The sequence below is a fragment of the Carcharodon carcharias genome, chromosome 7 (assembly GCF_017639515.1).
Source record: "Carcharodon carcharias isolate sCarCar2 chromosome 7, sCarCar2.pri, whole genome shotgun sequence".
NCBI lineage: Eukaryota > Metazoa > Chordata > Chondrichthyes > Lamniformes > Lamnidae > Carcharodon > Carcharodon carcharias.
The window spans coordinates 128,440,910-128,464,819 of record NC_054473.1 but is presented as its reverse complement, the minus strand read 5'-3'; the positions used below and the strand labels follow the sequence as shown (position 1 = coordinate 128,464,819).

Sequence of the window (23,910 nt, the reverse complement as noted above, 5' to 3'; positions counted from 1 at the left end):
TTTCACATGGTGACATATTGACATCAAGAACTGAAGGGTTGGAGCTGCACTTGTGGCTCGAGGCTCTTGTCATCCCTGCTCATAATATTGGTGATGGCACATTACTATGTCACTACTCCAGCCTTACATCTGTTTCCCTGTGAAATATTTAACTTCTGCTCAAAGGCATTCTTACTAACACTCAGTTCTCGTGTACTTCAATTACAAGAAAAACTCTGACAACGATAAATAGCTGCTAATTATTTTATTTGAATTCTATGATATAGATATTCTTTTAATTCATGGCAAGTGTCTGATCAATCCAGCTGCGGAATTTGGTCACACGGGCATAAACTCCAGGCTTCCTTGTGGAGCAATTGCCACTGCCCCAGGAAACGATTCCCACCAGATACCAGGCTCCTCCCTCCTGACAGACAAGAGGTCCACCTGAGTCACCCTGTAAACAAACAAATCCGATTTAATAGGCAGCATTGAATGAAGCTGAATGAACCTTTCTGAGTGCAGGTTTACATACCATACAGGAGGAAGCACCTGAAGCACCAGCACAGATCATCATATCAGAGATCATGCTGCCCCAATATCTCTGGCACATGGTGTTGCTCAAGAGGGGAAGAGATGTCTGCTGCAGGACACAAGGTGTTCTAAAAGCTGAAGGGCAGGGGAAAGGATTGTTAGATCATCCTGAACCAATAAAATGTGTTTGTACAGCACTTGTTCTTGAAATGTTTGGAGCCCTTACTGCAACTACTGCTTATTACGTATACTTTGGTCTTAAGTGCACATCTCGGGCAGTATATCACTATAGATAAATGGTATGGATAGTATTTGTCACATTCCTTTATTTGGAAAATGCTCAAAAGATACTCCATTATAGAGAAGGCCATTCAGCCCATCTTAATTCCTTCCCTCTGGAGTAACCCTACACTGCTCCATTGTTCCATTTGGTTCTCGTTTCAGAGATTCCATTTCTCATGCAGCGCTCTACTTGTAACTCCAATCCAAATGTTGATCATTTTCTGCAGGAATAACTGCCCTGTAACTTTTAAATAGCTTAAATCACTGTCTCCATATCCTTCTCCCCCAGTTTATTTTAAAAGTAAATGGCGCTGATCCGTTTCCACCCCAGAAACTATCTGATACAGCTTTATAAAATCAAATACTTCCTTTAACAGTTACAAATGTGATAGGGCAGCAACTGAGCTTAACAAGATTACACAAAGAAACAACAGTGACTTGTAACTGGTTACTCCCTAGGAGAACATAAGAACCATAAAAAATAGGAGCAGGGGTAGGCCATTTGGCCCTTCGAGCCTGCTCCACCATTCAATAAGATCATGGCTGATCTGATTGTGGCCTTAACTCCACTTCCCAGCTGTCCCCATAATCCTTGACTCACTTGTAGATCAAAAATCTGTCTAACTCAGCCTCGAATATATTCAATGACTCAGCCTCCACTGCTCCCTGGGGAAGAAAATTCCAATGATAATGTCCTCTGAGAGAAAAAAATCTCTCCTCATCTCTGTCATAAATGGGAGACCTCTTATTTTAAAACCATGCCCCCTAGTTCTTGATTTCCCTCACGAGTGGAAACAGCTTCTCAACATCTATCCTGTCAATCCCCCTCAGATCTTATGGCCAGGATTTTCCCCTTGGCGATTTGGGGGTGGGGCCCAGCTGCCGAGGGGAAAATGACGTGGGATTACGTCGGGAGGAACCCCCAATGTCATCACGGTCCATTTAAATTTTTAGGAAGGCGAGCGGACAGCGAAATCAGCTGTCCGCCCGCCAACCTGTCAATGGCCAATTGAGGCCATTGACAGGCTAATGAAAGTCATTAAAGACCTGCCCGTTCAACCTTAAGGCTGGCAGGCAGGCCAGGAGACCCACTGGGCTCCAGATTATTCATGAAACTTCATCCACTAGCAGGATGAAGTTTCATGTTCGTTTTGTAAAAAATTAATAAAGTTTATGTGTTCTTTATTAACATGTCCCATCTTGTGTGACATTGTCACATGAAGGGGACATGTTAATAATTTTTTAATGTTTTTATTTTTAATGTTTTTGACACTGTCAGTATTCTCCCTGAGACAGGACTTTCCCTCAGGGAGAAGTGCGCTCTTACGCGCACATGCGCAAAAGAACACACTTTGACACAAAAGGAATGAGTTTGTTGAACACTTCAACCAGCAAAACTCCGAGACTGGAACCGACCTCCTCATCCCCCCGCCCCCCCACCCCCCCCATTGGGGATACCGCTGGGCGGACCTTAATTGGCCTGTCCACTTAAAATGGCAGCGGGCCCCGTTTCAGTGGCGGGGGTCGGCTGCCCGCCCGCTGCCAAACCAGTAGGGCCCACCCGCGGTCCAAGGGCAAGATTCTGCCCTATATATTTCAATAATATCATGCCTCGTTCTTCTAAATTCTGATGAGTATAAGCCCAACCTGCTCAACTTTTCTTCATTCGATAACCCCTTCATCCTAGGAATCAACCTAATGAGCCCTCTTCAATGCAAATATATCCATCCTTAAACAAGGAAACCAAAACTGTACATGGTAATCCAGGTGTGGCCTAACCAATACCCTGTGCAGTTGTAACAAGACTTCCTTACTTTTATACTCCATCCTCCTTGTAATAAAGACCAATATTCCAATATGCCTTCCTAATTACTTGCTGCACCTTATATGCTAACGTTTTGTGGTTCATTTATCCAGATCCCTCTGTACCACAGCACCCTGCAGTCTCTCTCCTTTTAAATAATATTCTGCTTTCCTATTCTTCCCACCAAAGAGGACAACTTCACATTTTTCCACATTATACTCCACCTGGCAAATTTTTGCCCTCTCAAATAACCTATCCATGACGCTTTGCTGGCACTCCTCACAACTTGCTTTACTATCAATCTTTGTATCATTAACAAATAACATTTCTCTTAACATAATGTTTGGCAGGAGGAACCAAATAGTTACTCCAGATAATAGGCCACAGCAGTGACATACCATTCCTAGTATTTGATGTTTGTGTGTTTGCAACATTGGCTGATGTAGGAACTCCTCAACTGTCTCTGCAAATGTCTTATGGGGAATCATTCAGAATTTGGACCCAATACAAACATTTGTTGGCTATGGTCAGAATCTTGTGAAGGTGATGGGGGTCTTGGCCACCAGCTTGAGAGCTAGCAAGAGCCCCATGTCACCTCGAATGGGAAGGTCCAATGCATCTGATGCCGCTCAGGCACTTGACAGGCCTTCCCCTGGGATCAAGGATCCTGGGGGTGGAAGTCCCGCCCACAGAGCTGCTGGCCAATAGAAGGCTGGCAGCTCTTCTGCACTGAGTAGCATCACTGGGGAGCTGGTGGCTGATGCTGCCAGCCAGCTGTGGATTGAACTGGGACCTAGGCATAGGTGAGTGTCGGCAGGTAGGGGATTGTGAGGGGGGTGTCATGGAGGAAGAGGGTTTGAGTGGGATTAGCAGCAAGGGGAGTGGCAGTCAGTGGCCCAGCCCCTTCTGATGTTGGGTCCCTTGAACAGGCACTGAGCGCCTTTGAATGAGGGACTCCTGCTGCCACAACCCCACCCCTTGGAAGCCCACAAGCAAATGTGCCAGGGTTTACTTGTGGTGCTTCCCACATGGTGAGTCCCCCACCCTTCGCTGGATTAATACCAAAGTTGGTAAGATGAGACCTTTAAGTGAGCGTTGAGTGCCCACTTAAGGGCTTCAATTGGCAGCAGGGTGGAGAAGGCCACCCACTGGCTTAGTTAGGGTGGTGGTGGAAGATGGTAGGATCCCCACACACCATCCTCCCATCTGATTAAGTGCCCCCCTCACCATGAACCTCGCCATGGGGACATGTGTGCCTTTCAGAAATAATGTTTGAATTTCCTGGACTGTCATCAATGATTATATTGTACATTTTCATGTGTCGAGCATTTAACTGATAGATACAAGAAGCACAAAGACTTCAGCCAGGATTCTATTGGGCCGACGGAGGTCTTGCCCATCAGTCGGAGGACCGGCCGGAAACCACGATCAGTTCTGTGGGGGAGGCCTGGAGTCAGCAAGTGCCCTTCAGGAATTTAAATTGGCCACTATTGGGCCTTCCCTGGGATTAAGGTCCCTGGCAGCGGAAGTCCCACCCACTGAGCATTGCCAGCCAATCAGAAGCTGGCAGCTCCTCATGCCACCAGCTTCAGCAGAGGCAGTGGTAGCTAGCAGCAATGCCCAGGATCACCCCAGGGGTCCCAGACCAAAGGTGAGTGAAAGTGAGATGGGGATTGTAGGGTGGGTGTCGTAGGACGGAGGAGGGATGGGGGTTGGCGACAAGGGCAGAGGGTGTGGCTTTCAGCTGCCATTCACCTGCCTGCTGCCAGGTCCATCGATCAGGCACAGAATGCCTATTAGGTGAGGGACTCCCCCTTGGATGGCCTTCCAAGGGTACGGGAAAGCCATGTGGCCCCCATTTCACCCCTGAGGCACCACTAAATTACAATGCGCTCAGCAATAGTGGGTATCAGTTGGTTCATTTATGAGTCTAATTGACACACCGTCGCTGGTGGCTGGGAATCCCACATCAGCCCTCCGACTTAACCGCGGGAGGTTTTGCTGCTGTCAGGAGACTAACACTGGCCTTTCCTGTGATTGAGTCTCGCTGGTTCTTTCCTGCTATGACGGGCAGTAATAAATCCAGCCCTTCATGTCCAACAACTTTTTTTCTCTCAAATCCAATTACGGCAGTCAACATAACTTTGCTCACACCAAAGCAATGGAGATGTCATACCACTGGAGCTAGTCAGCCCCCATCCTGTAGTGACACACAGCTTTCCAGCACTGAAGTTGTCCTTTGCAGCAGCTAGACAAACAGGTGATACAAATTGACTGAACGTAGCAGGTCTTGAGAGCTTTACAAGAGTGATGTCGTAGTTGATGGTATTTGGATCCCAATAAGGATGAGTAATGGCCTGTAAGACACAAGATGCAGATTAGTTCCTCCCAACCATTCCTTGATTTTTCGGGTCTTTGCCATTGCTTTCAGTCAGTGATGGCCTGTATAAGGGCCCTTAGCTTTTCCCATGGCAATGTCCTGCATCATGGCTCATGGCCCTTCTATCCCTGGCAATGTTCTGCACTATTGGCATTGACTATTCCTGGTGGTGTGCTGCTCATAGGCCTCAGACCCTACAATATGAGCCCAGGCTCTTCTCTGGTGATGTCCTGCATTATCAAATATCAGTCTTTCCCTGGTGATGTCTTACAATGAACTTTGACCCTTTCCCAGTGATGTCCAGGTATTATGGGCCTCAGGCCTTCTCTGGTCGTGTCCCGTATTATGAGCCTGAGACCTATATTTGGGTTTCTCAATAAGAAGTAAAGTTAGGCTTTTGAGCTTGAGAAAGTAATCAATGCAGCAAATATATTACATTATATAGAGACAGGAGTTCATTTTAAAAAAGGATTAATTAAAAAAATCTGGCACACAAAAAATAAAAGACAAATTTGATCAGGCACTGTTGGAAATATTCTTTTACTGCTTTAGATTATTTTAAAGACAGTTACTGATTTCAGTTTCTATATTTAAACTGAATCGATGAAACCTTGAATAAAATTCACTGTGAAGATTGGAGAATTCCTACCTTAGCAACTGAAATAGACTGAGATTTTCCATCTGCTGTGCATTTGTCGTAATCTCCAATAACTACATTGTGTCTTGTGCTACAGAAAAAATATCAGGCTCATAAATATTATGTCCCTTTATATATTTAATATAGACTCTGAAGATGCTGATGCTGTAACCTTACCTCACACCACAATGGGCAGCAGTAACAACCCAGTTTTCGTTAACCAAGGAGCCACCACAGAAATGAAAGCCATTGCTTTGCTAATGCAGAAAAGAAAGCATCAATCAAAACAAAATCCAATATTTGAACCGTTATTGTTAGAATTATCAGTCTTACAAGCATTGATCCCCACATCCCTGGCTTTATATGAAGTTGGTGGTGGGGGAGGTAATTATGACAGAATTATGAGTGAGCAGCACATTGGATGCCCCATATCACTGGTTCAGAGGGTGACTTTCACAAATACGTACATGTTTTGATCCGACCGTGCCTTACTTCTAAATGTCTAAATTAGCTGACGTAATGGTTAAATCATCACCTCGCATTCTTTGAAACTGGCCATGGATTCACGCAAGACCTTGAGCTGCTGGTAGCACATTCCTATTAATGATGCACCATCAGTGTTATTTTGTTTTATCGACATTATATGGAAAATTATTTGTTTGCCCAGGGCATATGCTTCAGCGACATTATAGGGAGAAATTCAATGCTCATCTAAATGAACACAGGGCCCCCAGTGCAAACTGACCAGGAGTGTTTGGCCCTTTTTGGAAAGGTGACCTTTTTAAACATAATATATCTGACCTGACACAGACCTGAAACCTTATCTTCAACCTACCTGAAGGGAGACCTGCCAGGGCCAAGATCCTGGAACGGCATCTTCACCATTCACGATTCTTGCATAGCCTGTGATGACAGGACTGATGGCTGGGGTCCCACAGTCTGTGTTAGAAGCCAATGTACAAACAGGAGTCAATCTCCCCATTACAATAGAATAGAATAAAATAGAAACTTAAAATACAGTGTTACAATATGTTATAACTTACGACGTCCATAAGCTGTGCCAAAGAAAACGAGGCAGGAGAGAATCTAAAGGAAAGCCATGGTTCTAGTTCGTGGGTTTGATGGTTACAGCTATGACTTTATATAGTTGAGCTGTGACGTTGGATATCTAGTAGATAGAAGTCAGCTTTTACTCAATCTACACATGCCACTCTTTCTTCCAAAGTAAATTAATTAATTGCAGGGTATGTGAATAAATGAGTAAAAATATCACTAGGTGAAAAAAAAAACTGTGGATACATTCATGCTGTTCAACAAAAAGAATATAGATGATTAATCAAAAGTCAAAGGCACATTTCTAAGAAATAATAGATGTCCAAACAGATATGAAAGAACATGGCCTTGAAAAAGTTTCCATTTTACTAGGCAGCAAATAAATTCAACTAATGGAAGAATGTTTTTACACCTGACTATTTTGAAGATAGTGGATAAAATTGCACATTTCAAGTTATTATGCAACGAGCAACATAATTACAATAAACTCACCATAATTTACTTCCAAGTTTTATATTCAAGTATACAAGTAAGGCATTAGTAGAGTTTGACCTAGATTGTAGATAGAAATTAAATAACTTACATTTATAAAACATCTTTCAGGTCCCCAGCATTTCCCAAAATAATTTGTAGTGAATAAATGACCTTTTTTTAAAAAAAGGTTTCATCACTTTTGTTATTTAGGCAAAGCAATTTGCTCAAGATTCCACAAACAGCAGTGAGATAACCAACCAGCTAATCGTCTTTTTTTGCTGTGGCAATAGGGATAAATCTCCAACTCTTCTTTAAATTGTGCCGAGGGATCTCTTCCTTTCATCTGCGTATCTAAAACAAAGCACCTCCAATAATTCAGCACTCCTCCAATAATGCAGCATCCCTTCAATAATGCAGCACTCCTCCAATAATGCAGCACCCCTTCAATAATGCAGCACCTCCAATAATTTAGCACTCCTCCAATAATGCAGCACTCATTCAATAATGCAGCACTCCTCCAATAATGTTGCACTCCTTTGATAATGCCGCACTCCTTCCATAATGCAGCGCCTCCAATAATGCAGCAATCCTTCTATAATGCAGCACCTCCAATAATGCAGCACTCCTCCAATAATGTAGTACCCCTTCAATAATGCAGCACCTCGAATAATGCAGCACTCCTCCAACAATGCAGCACTCCTTCAATAATGCAGCACTCCTCCAATAATGCACTCCTTCAATAATCCAATAATTCAGCACTCCTTTAATAATGCAGCTCTCCTCCAATAATGCAATGCCCCTTCAATAATGCAGCACACCTCCAACAATGCAGCACTCCTGCAATAATACAGCACTCCTTCAATAATACAGTACTCCTACAATAATGCAGCGCTCCTTCGATAATGCAGCACCTCCAATAATGCAACATTCTTCCAATAACGCAGCACTTCTTCAATAATACAGCACTCCTCCAATAATGCAGCACTCATGCAATAATGCAGCACTCCTTGAATAATGTAGCACTCCTTCAGTAATGTAGTGCTCCTCCAAAACTGCATCACTCCTCCAGTTATGCAGCACTCCTTCAATAATGCAGCACTCCTCCAATAATGCAGCACCCCCAATAATGCAGCACTCCTTCAATAATGCAGCAGTCCTCCAATAATGCAGCATTCCTTCAACAATACACTCCTTCAATAATCCAACAATGCAGCAGTCCTCCAATAATGCAACACTCCTTCAATAATGCAGCACTCCTCCAATAATGCAGCACTCCTTCAATAATGCAGCATCTCAAATAATGCAGCACTTCTCCAATAATGCACCACTCCTCCAATAATACAGGACTCCTTCAAAAATGCAGCACTCCTCCAATAATGCAGCATTCCTTCAGTAATGCGGTGCTTATCCAATAATACCGCACTCTTCCAATAATGCAGCATCCTTTCAATAATGCAGCAATCGTCCAATAATGCAGCACTCCTTCAACAATGCACTCCTTCAATAATCCAACAATGCAGCTCTACTTTAATAATGCAGTACTCCTCCAATAATGCAGCACTCCTCCAATAACGCAATGCTCCTCCAATAATGCATCACTTTTCCGATAATGCAACACTCCTCCAATAATGTAGCACTCCTCCAGTAATGCAGTCCTCGTCCAATAATGCCACACTCTTCTAATAATGCAGCTCTCCTTCAATAATGCAGAACTCCTCCAATAAAGCAGCACTCCTCTAATAATGCAACACTCCTCCAATAAAGCAGCACTCCTCTAATAATGCAGCACTGCTTCAATACTGCAGCACACCCCAAATAATGCAGCACTCCTTCAATAATGCAGCACCTCCAATAGTGCAGCACCCCTTCAATAATGCAGCACTCCTTCAATACTGCACCAAAGTGTGCATGTCCATAGGTTTAAACACCCAACACAGGTCAGTGCTACACAGATCCAAGCTGCTACTATTAGATGGAATTTTTATAAAATATAATTTGGTTAGCAGGCTATATGATCTTTGTGGTTCTAAACCTTAGTGACTGCATTCACCAGACTCCTTTCTGTATGTGCTGCTCTGTTACTGGCCATTGAGAATAAACATCTTGACTTCCCTTCTTTCCTGTGAAGGAATGCTTCATCTCAATCATTACCTCACAGCCTGGTCAAGATCAGCAAATGCGAATCTGTGGATATAAACTTCACTGTTACAGCAGGGACCAAAAATTGTTTTAAATGTAACCATTTTGAACTTCAAAGCAAAGTTAATGGATCTTCAGTAACCTGAGCAATGGGGAATTGGAATAAAGTCAACAATTCCCCATTGGGGTCATCAACAGTGCTTTAAAGTGGCACTTGCTTAGCAATAACCTGCTCACTGATGCCCAGTTTGAGTTCTGCCAGGATCACTCAGCTCCTGACCTCATAACAGCCTTGGTTCAAACATAGACAAAAGAGCTGAACCCGAGGTGAGGTGAGTGACTGTCCTTGACATCAAAGCAGCATTTGACCGAGTGTGGTATCAAAGCGCCCGAGCAAAACTGGAGTCAATGGGAATCAGGGGGAAAACTCTCTGATGATTAGAGTTATACCTAGCACAAAGGAAGATGGTTGTGATTATTAGAGGTCAAACATCTTGGTTCCAGGACATCACAGCAGGAGTTCCTCAGGGTAGTGTCCTAGGTGCAACATCTTCAGCTGCTTCATCAATGACCTTCCTTCCATCATAAGGTCAGAAGTGAAGATGTTCGTTGATGATTGCACAATTTTCAGCACCATTTGTAACTCCTCAGATGCTGAAGCAGTCCATGCCCATATGCAGCAAGACCTCAACAATATCCAGGCTTGGGCTGACAAGTGGCAAGTAACATTCGTGTCACACAAGTGTCAGGCAATGATCATCGCCAATGAATACAACCAATGGCCCTTGATGTTCAATGGCATTACCATCACTGAATCCCCCATTATCAACATCCTGAGGGTTACCATTGATCAGAAACTGAGTTGGACTAGCCATATAAATACTGTGTCGACAAGAGCAGGTCAGAGGCTAGCAATAGTGGGACGAGTAACTCACCTCCTGACTCCCCAAAGCCTGTTCACCATCTACAAGCCACAAGTCAGGAGTGTGATGGAATACTCCCCACTTACCTGGATGTGCAGCTCCCACAACACTCAAGAAGCTAGACACCGTCCAGGACAAAGCCCACTTGATTGGCACCACATCCACAAACATTTGTTCCCTACACCACTGTTGCACAGTAGCAGCAGTGTGTACCATCTACAAGATGCACTGCAGAAATTCACCACAGCTCCTTAGACAGCACCTTCCAAACCACAACCACTGCCATCTAGAAGGACAAGGGCAGCAGATACATGGGAACACCACCACTTGGACGTTCCCCTCCAAGTCACTTGCCATCCTGACTTGGAAATATATTGCCATTCCTTCACTGTTGCTGGGTCAAAATCCTAGAACTCCCTTCCTAACAGCACTGTGGGTGTACTTGCACCATATGGACTGCAGCAGTTTTAGAAGGCAGCTCACCACCACCTTCTCATGGGCAACTAGTGATGGGCAATAAATGCTGGCCTAGTCAGCGAAACGCACATCCCGTGAATGAATAAAAAAAATTATACTCTAAATAATGGCCATCTCAGTTGGGCAATGGAATTCACTTTGATAAACACCCTCTTCTTTCCCACTGCGAATGGAGACAGTTCAGGCTTTTGTCATTGCAGTTTTCAGTGGCTTCTGCCTGGCAACCTGGCCATAAGTTACAGGGAAAATGGGTGATCATGATGCAGCTCTCATATCGCTTCTATAGTAAAATTATTATTTAATGTGAACTACCTTAATTAACTGTACATGGAGCAAGGCCTCATGGAATTGTTGTACTTTTGAAAATTATATTGTATTCCAAAATGATGTGTGTCCTTACTTTGCCGAGTAATGATCAGTTTTGGGTGTGTTTCTTTTAATTAATTTACGGATGTGGATATCACTGGCAAGGACAGTGTTTATTACCTACCCCTAAATGCCCTAGTAGATGGTCGGCAGCTGCCTTCTTGAACACTGCAGTCTGTGTGCTAAAGATGCTTCCACAGTGTTGTGATAGGGAGGGAGTTCGGGGTTTTGACCCAGTGACAGTGAAGTTCTAAATCAGGATAGTTTGTAACTTGAAAGGCAACAAGAAGGTGGTGGTGCTTCCATGTGCTCACTGTCCCTGTTCTTCTAGGTGGTAGAGTTTACAGGTTTGGAAGGTGCTGTCAAGATGGTGCTTGGTGAGTTGTTACAATGCACTTTGTAGATAGTACCCTCTGAAACCATGGTTAAAATTTTCCACCCTTTGGGGGGGTGTTGTGTTGGGGGCAGGCGGGGGTGGGCGTGAACCTGATTGGCACCCCTGACTGGGGCCACACCGCTAATTTACGTGGCTGGGCCAATTAAGGCCCGCCCAGCATGATGCTCGCCCAAAAGCGCTATGTGGGCAGTGGGGGGGGGGGGGGGGGGAATTGCCTAAGTTGGGGCCTGTGCTCTTTTGCGCATACGCATGAAAGAGCGCAGAAATCTCCCTGAGGCACAGAGGTACCTCAGGGAGATCAGGTTGATATATTAAAAACTGAAATAAAATAATTTAAAACTTTTAAAAAATGTCCCCTCATGTGACACTCTGGCCTGAATTTTTCCGTCGGCGAGCTGGGGGCGGAGCCCACTCGCCGACATGTAAAATGACGCAGGATGATGTCGGGGGATCCCCCAATGTCATCCCGCCCCATTTAAATAATCAGGACAGTGGGCGGACAGCGAAATCAGCTGCGGGTCTGCCGACCTGTCAATGGCCAATTGAGGCCATTGACAGGAACATTACGGCAATTAATGGCCCTGCCTGTCCAACATTATGGGGCCAATTATGACAGATCCTGTAGCATCAAATGAGAACACTAAGAATAATATTTTGTTCCTGCCTTATGCCCCATCTCAACTCCCAGCATACTCTCATCCTACTATCTGGCATAATGCACACCATCTTGCAGATGGCGTGACCATAGACCTTTTGCTTTCTACCCTTCCCTAATTCCCTCTCCCCAGCATTCCTTTTCTGATTTCCTGCTTTTGGACATCCAAGCCCAGCCACAGGTGGAGGAGAGAAAGCCTTACCACACCCCTAAGGAAGGAGCACTACCACTTGTTTGGACACTCGCAGCCACCAGCTCAGCAACTGGCACTGTGTGTGCCCTGGAATTGGGACCAGCAGATAGTGAGCCACTGGGCATGAATGGACTGCAGCCAGGCCAGAGGTAAAGGATAGATCATGGCCAGCTCACTGGGGGGTCAGGTCGGGGACTCAGATGAGTACGCGTGGCAGTCAGGAGAGTGCTGATGAGGATGCATACCAATTTGCTGGTGCATTGGCTGGTCTGCCTGACAGCTTCCAAAACCTATAAAGGAGCATGGAGGAGTCCAAATCTAACTTGGCAGGGGCATCATGTAGAGCTTCCCCTCTCTGCAGCCTCCACTCCATCTCCTTACCATGAAGAACCCCAAGATCAAGAGTTCAAATCTCACAATGGCAAACTATGAAACAATGTAACTTCATCTGAAACAGATGGAAACGGGTTTGTACTCGAAAGAGTTACAGGCTCTATAAATGCTTTAGCTTTGAATTGCTGACAGGCTCTTAAAACCCAATTGCCCAATTTGCCTAATTGTTGCAGCTCCATGATTAATTCAGCTTTCTCTCCTGCTCTTCAGCTTTGATACTCTTTGGCATTATGAGCCTTGGCCTTTCAATTTAATAAAAATAATTTTTGCTGTCTGGGTTTCAGAGAAACCATATCAACTAAATTGCCCCAAACTGTCCAATTCTTTTATTGCAATGAGCTGTGACCTAGAATGCACAACTTCTTGTTAAATCCATGGAAACTATTCATCGTGCTTTTCAGGTATAAATGTTGATACCATATTCATAGTGCTCTCATTTTATTCTTGCCATGAGAGGTAGATTACCTGGGTCTATAATCTTATGATCCTTGTGGAGACAAATAACTCGGAAAAAGATATTTGAATTCCTAGGGCTGAATTTTGCCCTTGTTGGGTGGGCGGACCCGACCGACTCGGCGGCAGGCAGGTAGCCAATTGCTACCACCGAAACAGGCCCCACCGCCATTTTACATGGGCAGGCCAATTAAGGCCCACCCAGCATGACGCCCAACAGGAAGCGCTATGCACTTCCTGTGCGGGCTGGGGGTGGGATTCGCATGCGCGCGAAAGAGCGCACATCTCCCTGAAGCAAAGTGCTGCCACAGGGAGATTGCTGAAAGGCTGTGAAAGATTAAAAATAGAACAATCAAAAAATCATTAACATGTCCCCCTCATGTGAAAATGTCACACAAGATGGGGCATGTTAATGAAGTACACAAAAACTTTATTAAACTTTTTTAAAGCCGAAATTAAACTTCATCCCGCTAGTGGATGAGGTTTGATAAAAAAATCACTCACCCGCCTGCCCATTGGGCCCATGCGCTGAGCCAAAGTTCGCACGGGCTCCTCAAAATCCTTGTCAGTTGGTGACTTAATGGCCTTAACAAGGCCTTTAATTAATGGCGGGCACGCGTCACGCTGCATAGTGCACCCACCAATCTAAACATCGCGATGCCGCATGCTGACGTCGGGATGCTCGTGCGACATTTTAAGCACTGACGTGTGGGCTCCGCCACCTGCAGTCAGCCAGAAAATTCAGCCCCCAGTTTTTAACTCAAAGGAATCCCACTACGAGGTTTCAAATTTTATGGCTTTTACTATAACAAACAAACTAAAAACAATGTCAACTAAACAATACTGAATAAGCAACTCATACAGTAAACTACAGGAAAGATATCCTTATTAATACTTGAATGCAACCAACAACCCCATGCCACATCCATATATGTTGCAACATGTTCTCCACAGATGACAGTCTTTGTAGGAAACAGTCCCAGCTTTCAATGGGTTCATTTCTCCCCCATTTTGCATAGTCGTAACGTTGAGTGATCGTCAAAGGGCGCTTCCCTCAGTTTTTGGAATGTCCAAACCAGCAGTAAAATCCACTTCTGCGATTTCTCTTCCTGACCTTGCCAGGACAAATCTTCCAGGTTCCTTAGGAGGCCACAGGGTGTGTCTCTTCAACCAGAGAACCTCTGCCCTCCTGATTCTTGATTAGTAGTTTACAGAAATACTGCACGTTCTTCTCTGCTGACACACGAGCTGTAGTTCTTTGTCTTTCTCTGTGAGACCTCTCTCCTTTTCTGACTAAGATTTGCAGACTGAATGTCTATCCACAGTCAGCATAGTTGCTCTTGCCTTTGTTTTCAGGTGTGATCATCTTGCATCTTCTTCCAGTAGATCAACCTGGGACCCCCTGCCCCCATAGTAAACCCACCAGGCTTGTTGTCGGGCAGAATTCAGAGCAAGTCACATGACCCTCTTCATTCCTTCATTTTACCTGGAATTAAAGAGACAGTCCCAAAACTTAATCATCTTATCAAACCTCATATTCATAACATCCTGGCTTAATGGCTCACCTTTTAATACCAGAATGTCATTCATTATCCTACAGGCCTCCTGTATTTGTACAGTGCAGAAAACACAACCAAAACCTTGTTCCTCTCTCATTTCTTTGCACTAGTCAAACAATGGACCTTGTCTATTGACAACAGATTTATACATAGGATTTCCACTACATGCACTTATTTTGAAGATAATTAATATTAATCACACAAGATTCCTTTGTATCAGAATAAATTACTAGAATTATTCATGGATGGGGCCTTTTACTCGTACTTCAGCAGTAAAGTACAGCCAGTGAGTTGCCTCTGGTGAAAGGCTGTCCAATTTGAGTTGATCTTATCACACAATGACATAGATTAATTTTGCTTGTGATACTAGTTAAGCATTTCTAGCACTTGGGATTTTAGCAATAAAGAGCCTGATCCATATCCAGAGAGGTTAGTGAAGGAAAAATTCCCAATGTGCAGTCACAGAGCCCAATTTGCGGGGGGTGAGGGGGGATGGGGGGGGTGGATGGTGATGAGAGAAGGCAAGATGATGGTGGAAAGGGAGAAAGAAAATGTGTGTCTTAGCAGAGACATGGACAAGCACAATGACCTTTCACTTCTATCAGCCTTAGCTCAGCAGTAATATTCTCACCTCAAAACCTCATTCCAGGGCTTGAGAGATATGGGGGGAATTTTACCAGGCCCTTGGAAGGGGGTTTGGAGGCAGGCTGAATGCTGGGGGAGGGGGAGCTGAGCAAAAATAGAGAAAAATGAGTTGGTTCAGTTCGCCAATGTTTTTGTGCCATTGGCCACTTTCCCTGAAGTGAGCTGAGACCAATGTTAGCAACCTTTCCTCTCAAAGGCTGGAAATCAGAAATTACAGATTCCATTATACGGTATCTGGATACAGTATCGATCCAAAACTCCCTTGATAGTTTACCTTCAAGATTTTTCCAAGCCCCATATAGTACCCAAGAGTAATGAGTTTTCATTGAGTGGCATGTGAAAATTGACACCCGAAATTTAACCTTCAGAGCAATTTGTTCCATCATGTTTTCCTATACATTAATCTGTATAGTTTATAATTCCATAATATAGAAATCAAAATAGAAAACACACAAGCATGCTCATTAATAGAATCCTACCCACCAATTTACCTTCTTACAATATTCTTGGAGTTACAGTAAGCAATTGTGCAGAACCTTTCCTCAGGAAGTTAAATAGGTGCGATGTAGTCTGTAATAGGGTGGACCAGATATGGCTACGGAAAGTGCGGGCTTAATGCATCAAAATAACTTATTTTAGTCCTTACTTGTTTCTCCACTACTTTACACTATTCCCCGAGGGAAGAGGATGAAGATACAAAACCAACAGCTATAGCAGAGAAATACCCAACTGTGTCATGTAAGAGCATTTGGTCAAGTTTTGAATTGACATACGGTATGCACGGCTCCTTCCCCATCCTGTTGTGACACACTTCATGCCAGCTGGGTAGTTATCAGCTGCAGCAGCAACACAGACTGGGGCTACTTGTCTACTGAACTGAGCAGGGGATGCAAGCTTCACCACAGCAACGTCATAGTTAGTGGTGAAAGAGTTCCACTTGGGATGAGTAATGACCTACAAAAGAAAGAGTAGGGATAGTGGCTGTGCTCATTTCTCTTAAATGTTCATACAGGTACACAGTTAATTCAGACAAATAGCTGCAAGCTGGATTTCTGAAGGGAAATTCTTGCTCAAACAAATGCTAATGTGCAGCAGCACATTCCTGTAGAAGGCACAGAGGTCATTAATAATACAAGTTAAAACACACCGCTGGATAAAAGACTAACCAGTCAGCAAGTTAATGGAAAACAAACAGATGTACAAAATAAAAACTGTAATAGATTGATATCATGATGGCTCACTGTAAACTATTGTATGAAGTAGATCTTACATTTCTTTTTTTCTAACTTCGATATTCTTTATAGAGTTTTCAGCCAATTAATAGAATTCTTATCATAGCCTTGGTAAATTAGAATTAAAACATCTATTGATACCAACAAGTAAATTTTAAATATTTAGACCTGTCAATTCTCATTCATTCTAAGTGAGATTCCCTTATTGCAAATAATGTTTTATTTTTATGGTTTTCAGTCTTAGAAGTATCCCAGCTACAAGTAGTGAAATGATTCTGAAACGGACCTCGCAAGTCTTGATCCTAATATTTTATCAGTGTTGAGTATTGCAGACTTTACAATTTCACCTATAACAAGTGAAAGGTCTAATCCTGCCTAATAAATGTATGCTTCAGCTTGTCTCTTCAATCACAGTGATGGCCAATAATTTTATTCTCAAGGTTCTCTGAGGCATCCAATTCCACCCAGCAGCCCGCACCCCCCACCGCCCCCCGCCCCACCAAACATTATTTTGGATGTTAACCGTGGTTTAATCCAAACTTGAACTGAATGTGAACAGAATCCTAAGTCTACAGAGAGATTCATACATACCTTGGCAACAGACATGGATTTCTGGCTCAATTCTTGTTTTGAACTTTTGTCATGGGCACTAACTATAACGAAATCTGCAGTACCGTCCCAGACATAAGAGAAACAGGAAGTGACAGTGATTACATTTGCAGTACAATGTTAGCAGCTCTGGGCTTCATTCCACCAGGATTTCAAACTGTAAACTGTACTTTCTTGTCGTTGTCATTTTCGAGCCCTCCATTTCCCTAATTCTATTCAGGGAAGGAGGATCCTGTTATTTTTCAGATCAATGCTCTTCCCCTAACTGCAGTTTGCGTCTTGCACAAAGCTTTACTTTGATCAAAAATGTTGGCTAAAACTGCACTATTCACCATGAATGAAGCTTTAGAGCTACTATTCCAGCTTTTTCTTTTTTTGCAGGCCTCATGTTAAGACTTACCTCACACCATAATGTGCAGCAGTGACAACCCAGTTTTTATTGATCAAAGAGCCCCCACAGAAATGCCAGCCATAATTGGTCTGTGACACAAAGAAAGAAGATGCTCAGTAACACCTTAATAATGTCTTTTTTCTCATTCTAAATTGCAATTCAATTTCAGTTCAAAGGTTTACTTGTTTAAAAAAAAGCTTCCATTACAGCCAAGGACTGAATTGAGGCAAGCTTTACAATTCCAACCAAAATACACAAAATAGTAGAAAAACAGAGTAAAATAATGTACTGATCATCAGATTAGGATCTTTACGTTATCAAGGTTCAAAGTCCAACAGTCATTAGAGTTTGCTTATTGTGTGGATGAGATATAGCATTGGACAATTCTTAAATCTTATCATTTTACATCTTAATTCAGTTAGTTGTTTTAAGCTCTGTGAGATCTGTTTGCAGGTAATGAGCAGTGAAGTTTGGAGATGGCCTGGGAAGCGATCTCACAGAGTCTGTTCTCGAGTGTCTCCAGCCTGCAGTAAGGTGTCTGACTGAATAAGGTAATTAGGATCAAAAATCACTCTTCAAGCCCTTTTCTGAACACTCTCAATTGCTTTGCATTGTAATTCCATTCGGCCACACATGTGCCCCATATTCCAATATTGGGTGAATGAAGGATATAAAAATGGTTATGAGATCATCGCCTGAGAGAGAACATATTACAGCTAGCAAAGCACATACAGATGTCTGTTAGGTCAGTTAACATTAGAAAGTGGGCCTAATTTTACTGGCAGGTGTATGATGGGGATCCATACTGTGAACAGCATTTCTCTGTAGGAAGGGACCTGGGCCCAATTGGCTGCGCAGGGAAGTTAGCAAATAAGTCATCAGATGAGCAATGGGAGATCTTCAAAAATATGGTAGCATGAATGAAAATGAATACATTGCAGGAGAGAGTTCCAAGGATGCACAGAGAGATAAAACTAAACTGGAACTTTACAAGGGAAGCATTTGATAACATTAGGACTAATAACACAAAAGACAAATGCAAGAAAGTGAAATGGGGAGGTAAAAAAGAATGGCTTAAAGGGAATATGAAAAACCAATAACAGATAATATGAAAGGAAATGATAATGGCTTTTAGAGGCGTATAAAAGGTTTTATAAAAAATATATATTTAAAGACAGGCTAGGACCATGCATGGATGAAGGTTAGAATCTAATTGTGTAGGATGAAGGTATGGCAGGATATTAATTGAATATTTGATTCCTCTAAAAACATGATGGTGGAAGTGAGAATATAGAGGAATATATAGAATGATCTTGTACTAGAGCAGTGGAGATTAAAAATCCTGGAATTATTTTTAAAACCAATTGATAATGCAACATGTGGAGATTCTTGTTATCTGGATGAACTAGAATGGGCTGTGACCCTTTTTCACCCATATCAATCTCATGTGCAATAAACAGCAAATAGTCCTTTATTATTTCCCCTTACTGTTTATGGTTTAACTTTTAACTATTAACAAGATTCAATCTAAGTGTAGAAGCCCAAGTCTACATGTACAACACAAGGTAGCATTAATTGCTTGAATTCCAACAGATCAATTACAAATATGTCACTTTTATATAGTGTTCAGTACCATTAGCTCACCTATAAGGAGACCTGCCAGGGCCAGGATCCTGGAACAGCTTCTTCACCATTGACAGTTTGAGCATAGCCCATGATAATAGGAGTAATGGCCGGACAGCCACAGCCTGAGTTAAAGATAATTTTGTATTATCAAAAGTGTCTGACTATCCAAACCAATATCTTCAAAGTCAATTATTAAAACTAGAACTTGGTTTAAAACAGCATTACTGTAACTGGCTCCAATGAAGGTAAAGCAGGAGAGAAGCCAGAGGAGTGCCATGGTTTGTGTTACTATGAGCGTTAAGAAAATGATGATGGGTTTTATATATTGCCATGAACTGTAGGCGCTGTGCAGCAGGAATGCCATAGAGAGATAACGAATAGTACTGAAAAAGATTGAAAAACACCATTAAACAAATTAGCAAGTGCACATGCTGCTTATTCCTTTCCAAGGTAAACAAATGGAAGAACACAAGGTTATTGAAAATCTGAAAAAAAATTGGCAAGCAACTAGAATATTTGTATTTCCATGAACATAGGGTATCATTGATTTTGTATATGCAACCTTAAACGCACCTGTACACGATCACCATACATTCATCGGGGTGGTGAGGCCCGGTCAGTGGGCCGGAAAGCCAGGGGCAACCACACTTTGGACATTTGGAGGACAACCGGCCACATTTTAGACCAATTTGGCAGTTAATTAGCTGCAAAGGAAAGACCAATAATACATAGAAATGAAGGGTACCAGGAAAACTTGTCCAAACTGGCCTCATATATCTTAAAATGGAACTCCAACATTAATGGTGCCAGCATTACTGTATTTTACTGTATTTTACTGGGATTTAAACATCTTGAACTGGTTTTACCTTCATCGGGACTCCTGTCCCTTTAAAAGGCAGGATCTCTCCTCCAAAAGCTCCTGGAGGGCTGGCTGCTCTTCAATCTCAGGCTCCACTATCAGTGGCAATGGCCACTGATGGAACTGCACCAAGCTGGATGGATGCAGCGATGGACGCCACCCTCAGAACAAGGTGAGCTGGGTCTGGCATCACTAGACCAGTCAAGCAGGCCCAGAGTAATGGGCTACCAAGTGACTGATTATGAGGAGGCCCCCCGCTTCCTATTCCACAGGATGGCTGCCAGGTTTCACCAGAGGATCCACCCACTGCAGCAGGAAGAGGCCCTTCATTAGTCACTTAAGTTGCACTATTGGCTTTGGGCAGAAGAGACATCTTCCACCTTCCCGCTGCTGACCGTATGCCATGGTAGTGGAATGGCAATGGACCTTCCCTCCCTCACCATTTTATGGGCGCTCTTCACTGTCCCATCCATGGAGGGCTTGTAAAATCCAACCCTCATCAGTGCCCAACCAATCCAGAGCATCTGTAGAGCATGATGCACATCAATGGCGGTTTCCTGGGCAAGAGTAATAATCTCTTTATTTTAAGACAATCCATTTCATCCCCATTAGTTTATCCATTCAGAAGTATGTAAAGTTAACTCTTAAAAGAGCAAGGAAACCTCTGTAGCCCTGGCTCATGTTGCCTCTGCTGAGTAGAGGCATAATAAGTGCCTGTGTTTGTGAGAGTTAGCATCAAACACAGCACATGAATTCAAATGTCCAGCCAGATCAGGTGCCATGCTACAATACAGCCTCACCAAAGCCTCCCACAATAACTTATTGATGACACTTTCTTCTTGGTAAATTCACCACTTAACAGTTCTTATCTTAACATAGTTCATATCATGTCCCATTGGTTTCTGAGAGTTTAACTCTCTCCCTCCTTCCTTCAGTGGAAGTATCAAATGAAGGGAAGGAGGAGGGAAATGGGAACTCACTCTGAACACATCTGATGAGCATATTTTAAAGAACCATCACTTGACATTTCTTCTGTTATGCAATGGATCAAATTCATTTCAGCCCCATGAGGTAAATCAGATTTTTAATTATACCACCTTAGTCACAATTCTCTGCTTATTTTTTTAAGTTCTTCCTATATTTCCCATTTTAATAGATATTCAAGTGCATCACAAACAAGTAAAAGTTAGAAAACAAATGAGAAATATTTGCAAACATGATTTATTTTAAGTAACAGTCAATGGGAGAGGGGAAGCAGTAACAGGTGGGCGATCCAGTAACAGCCATTTTACAACCCCAGTAAAGTTGAAATTTTTAGCAATTGTTTCCTAGAACCTTGAAGCCATAGAATTCCTCAATCCTTCTACTTCTTCCCTCTTCCTACAATCTGAAGATTTTAGAACACAATCTTGGTATCTCCCAAAGACAATAGTTTGTTTTCCCTCATCCATTCTACTCATTCCAACCTTAATGATGTCCTATATTGTGGGCCTCTGTTTCTCAAAGAAATCAAAAATCCAAAACTTGTAATTCATTTTCATTCCTGCGTTGTGTTTGGGAGCAAGTCTTTGGTGTTTGGTTCAATATGACAATTGCATAGACCTTGGCTCAGTGGTTGTATTTTTGTACCTGAGTCACAAAGTTGTGGGTTCAAATCCCATTCCAGAGACTGGAGCATATAATCTCAGCTGGCAATTCAGCGCCGTACTAAGGGTAACATCTTTTGGATAAGACGTCAAACTGAGGCCCTGTCGGTCCTCTCAGATGGTGTTATAGGTCCCATGGCACTATTCATTGAAGAGTAGGGTTGTTCATCAGGCTCCCTGGCCAATGTTTATTCATCAACCAACACCAAAAACAAATTACCTAGTTACTTGTTCCATTGTGGATTGTGGGAGCTTGCTGTATGCAAATTGGCTGTTACATTTTCTACAGTACTGCGGTGACTACACTTCAAAAATGGTTCATTGATTGTAAAGTGCTTTCAGATGTCCTGAAGTGGTGAAAGGTACTGTACAAGTGCAAGTCTCTCTTTTAAAGTTTCAATCATTGTAGCAAGTCTTGTTGCAACCTGAAGTTACATACTCTGTGGGCTCTGGGACCTGGATTGATGTGTCAAGGGGGCAAACTGGGAGAGACATGATTGTGTGGGTGCAGTGGAAATAAGAATTTCAATTGAATAAAGTTGATTTCCAGTTCCATCCAGGATGAGTGAGGACCTGTTACAGATGGAAAGAGAAAAGTGATAGATACCAAGGGCTGATAAGTTAGAGAATGAAAATACCATACACTTTGTACATTTGGCATTGTCTTCTGAAACTGCAGTTAAAACCATCTTCCATGGAACAATCATTACACCGCTGGCACTATTCTACAGACCAAGCAGTGCTTCAACTGACACAAAGCTGAGAAAGAAATTATCCTTACAAATATCATTAGTGTTTTTGACTCTAACCCCAAATCACAGCTAAAGGGAGTCCACATTGTAATTGGCTCAGATTTTAGGATCTGAACTAAATCCCAATTAGAAACCTCTTTGGGAATAATAGATTATAATTTGTACATTCCCTGGTAATAGTCTTAATCTGAATTAGTTCAAATGAACTTCTGTTATGCTCATCAAGGACCATGTGATGTCTGGTCTTGCTTTGATAAAATAAAATGATTTTTATTTGAGGAACTGTACATGACTGTGAATGTTTGCACAGTTACACTGTTTGATATTGCAGTAATATTCATAACACACCATAGTGTAATCATTAATTAAAGAGCCTTCACAAAAATGAAAAACAAAGCTGTAGTACAGCAAAGAAAATTTCTTAGGATGAGGAGGAGAAATATTACCATTCTACTTATTAATTTTACATTACTAATTATGGAAACATGCAGAAAGATTTTATTCTCTTTATAGTATCTTATCTGCATGGGAGACAGTTTATAAAATTATTATACAATTGTTATTGTTCAATTAAACAGGAATGGAGTGAATTAGTGAGTTTGGTTCAAGCGAGAATGTACATTTAGTGTATATTGGGTACAAAGTGCACTAGAATGAATTAGTCTTATTATAAAGGATTACAAATATATTTTTAACACCAAGTTGCTCAGAACAAATGGTTATATTTTTGTGTGATACCATGGTGTACTGCTCTAAAATGCTTTTGTAGTCACACTGACAGAGGAGAATTTTATGAATGAAATTCTTTAATCATACAAGATTAATATTAATATACCTGAGTGAAGAGAGACCTGCCAAGATCAAGACCTTAAAACAGTGTCCTCATCATTTATAATTCTTGCATAGCTTGTAACAGCAAGTTGAATGGTTGGACTGTCACAATCTACAACTATTGAATCTACAACTGTCTATAACTCTGTTAGATTCAGGGTTGGTATGGAAAAGGATAAGGATGGGCCAGAAATCAGAGTTCTAAATTGGGGGAAGGTCAATTTTAATAAGATCACATGTAATTTGGCCAGAATGGACTGGGTAGAGCTATTTTTAGGTAAATCTGCGTCAGAGCAGTGGGACTCATTCAAGAAGAAAATGGGGAGAGTACAGGGCCAACATATTTCAGTAAAGACAAAGGGTGGGACCAACAAATCCAGGGAACCCTGGAAGAGAAAAAGGGAGGCTTATGGCAGATACTGAGGGCTCAAAACAGTGGAAGCCCTAGAGGAGTATAGAATGTGTAGGGGAAATCTTAAAAAGGAAATTAGGAGAGCAAAAAGGGGGCATGAAGAAACATTGGCAGGTAAAATAAAGGAAAATCCAAAGTTATTTTACAAGTACATTAAGAATAAGAGGATAACTAGGGAAAGGGTAGGGCCCATTAAGGACCATAGTGGT

The 23,910-nt window shown here is 42.4% G+C and overlaps 1 protein-coding gene across 1 annotated transcript; it reads right to left on the bottom strand.

The window, feature by feature from the left end:
• Window positions 1-274: 274 nt before the first annotated feature.
• Window positions 275-19,478, bottom strand: LOC121280094 (chymotrypsinogen A-like). Its single transcript, XM_041191722.1, has 7 exons — window positions 19,427-19,478; window positions 6,452-6,555; window positions 5,794-5,873; window positions 5,629-5,707; window positions 4,776-4,956; window positions 515-648; window positions 275-436 (listed from the first exon to the last, which is right to left on the bottom strand). Exons 1-7 carry the CDS (start codon window positions 19,476-19,478, stop codon window positions 275-277), a joined length of 792 nt encoding a protein of 263 aa, XP_041047656.1.
• Window positions 19,479-23,910: the final 4,432 nt, after the last annotated feature.

Coding starts and splice junctions, on each gene's coding strand:
- LOC121280094 (XM_041191722.1), bottom strand. CDS start 19,478: ATGGCACTCCTCTGGCTTCTCTCCTGCTTTACCTTCATTGGAGCCAGT. Junction 6,556..19,426: donor CTTCATTGGAGCCAGTTACA/GTAATGCTGTTT, acceptor CTTCTAACACAG/ACTGTGGGACCCCAGCCATC. Junction 649..4,775: donor GGGGCTGACTAGCTCCAGTG/GTATGACATCTC, acceptor CCTGCCCTTCAG/CTTTTAGAACACCTTGTGTC.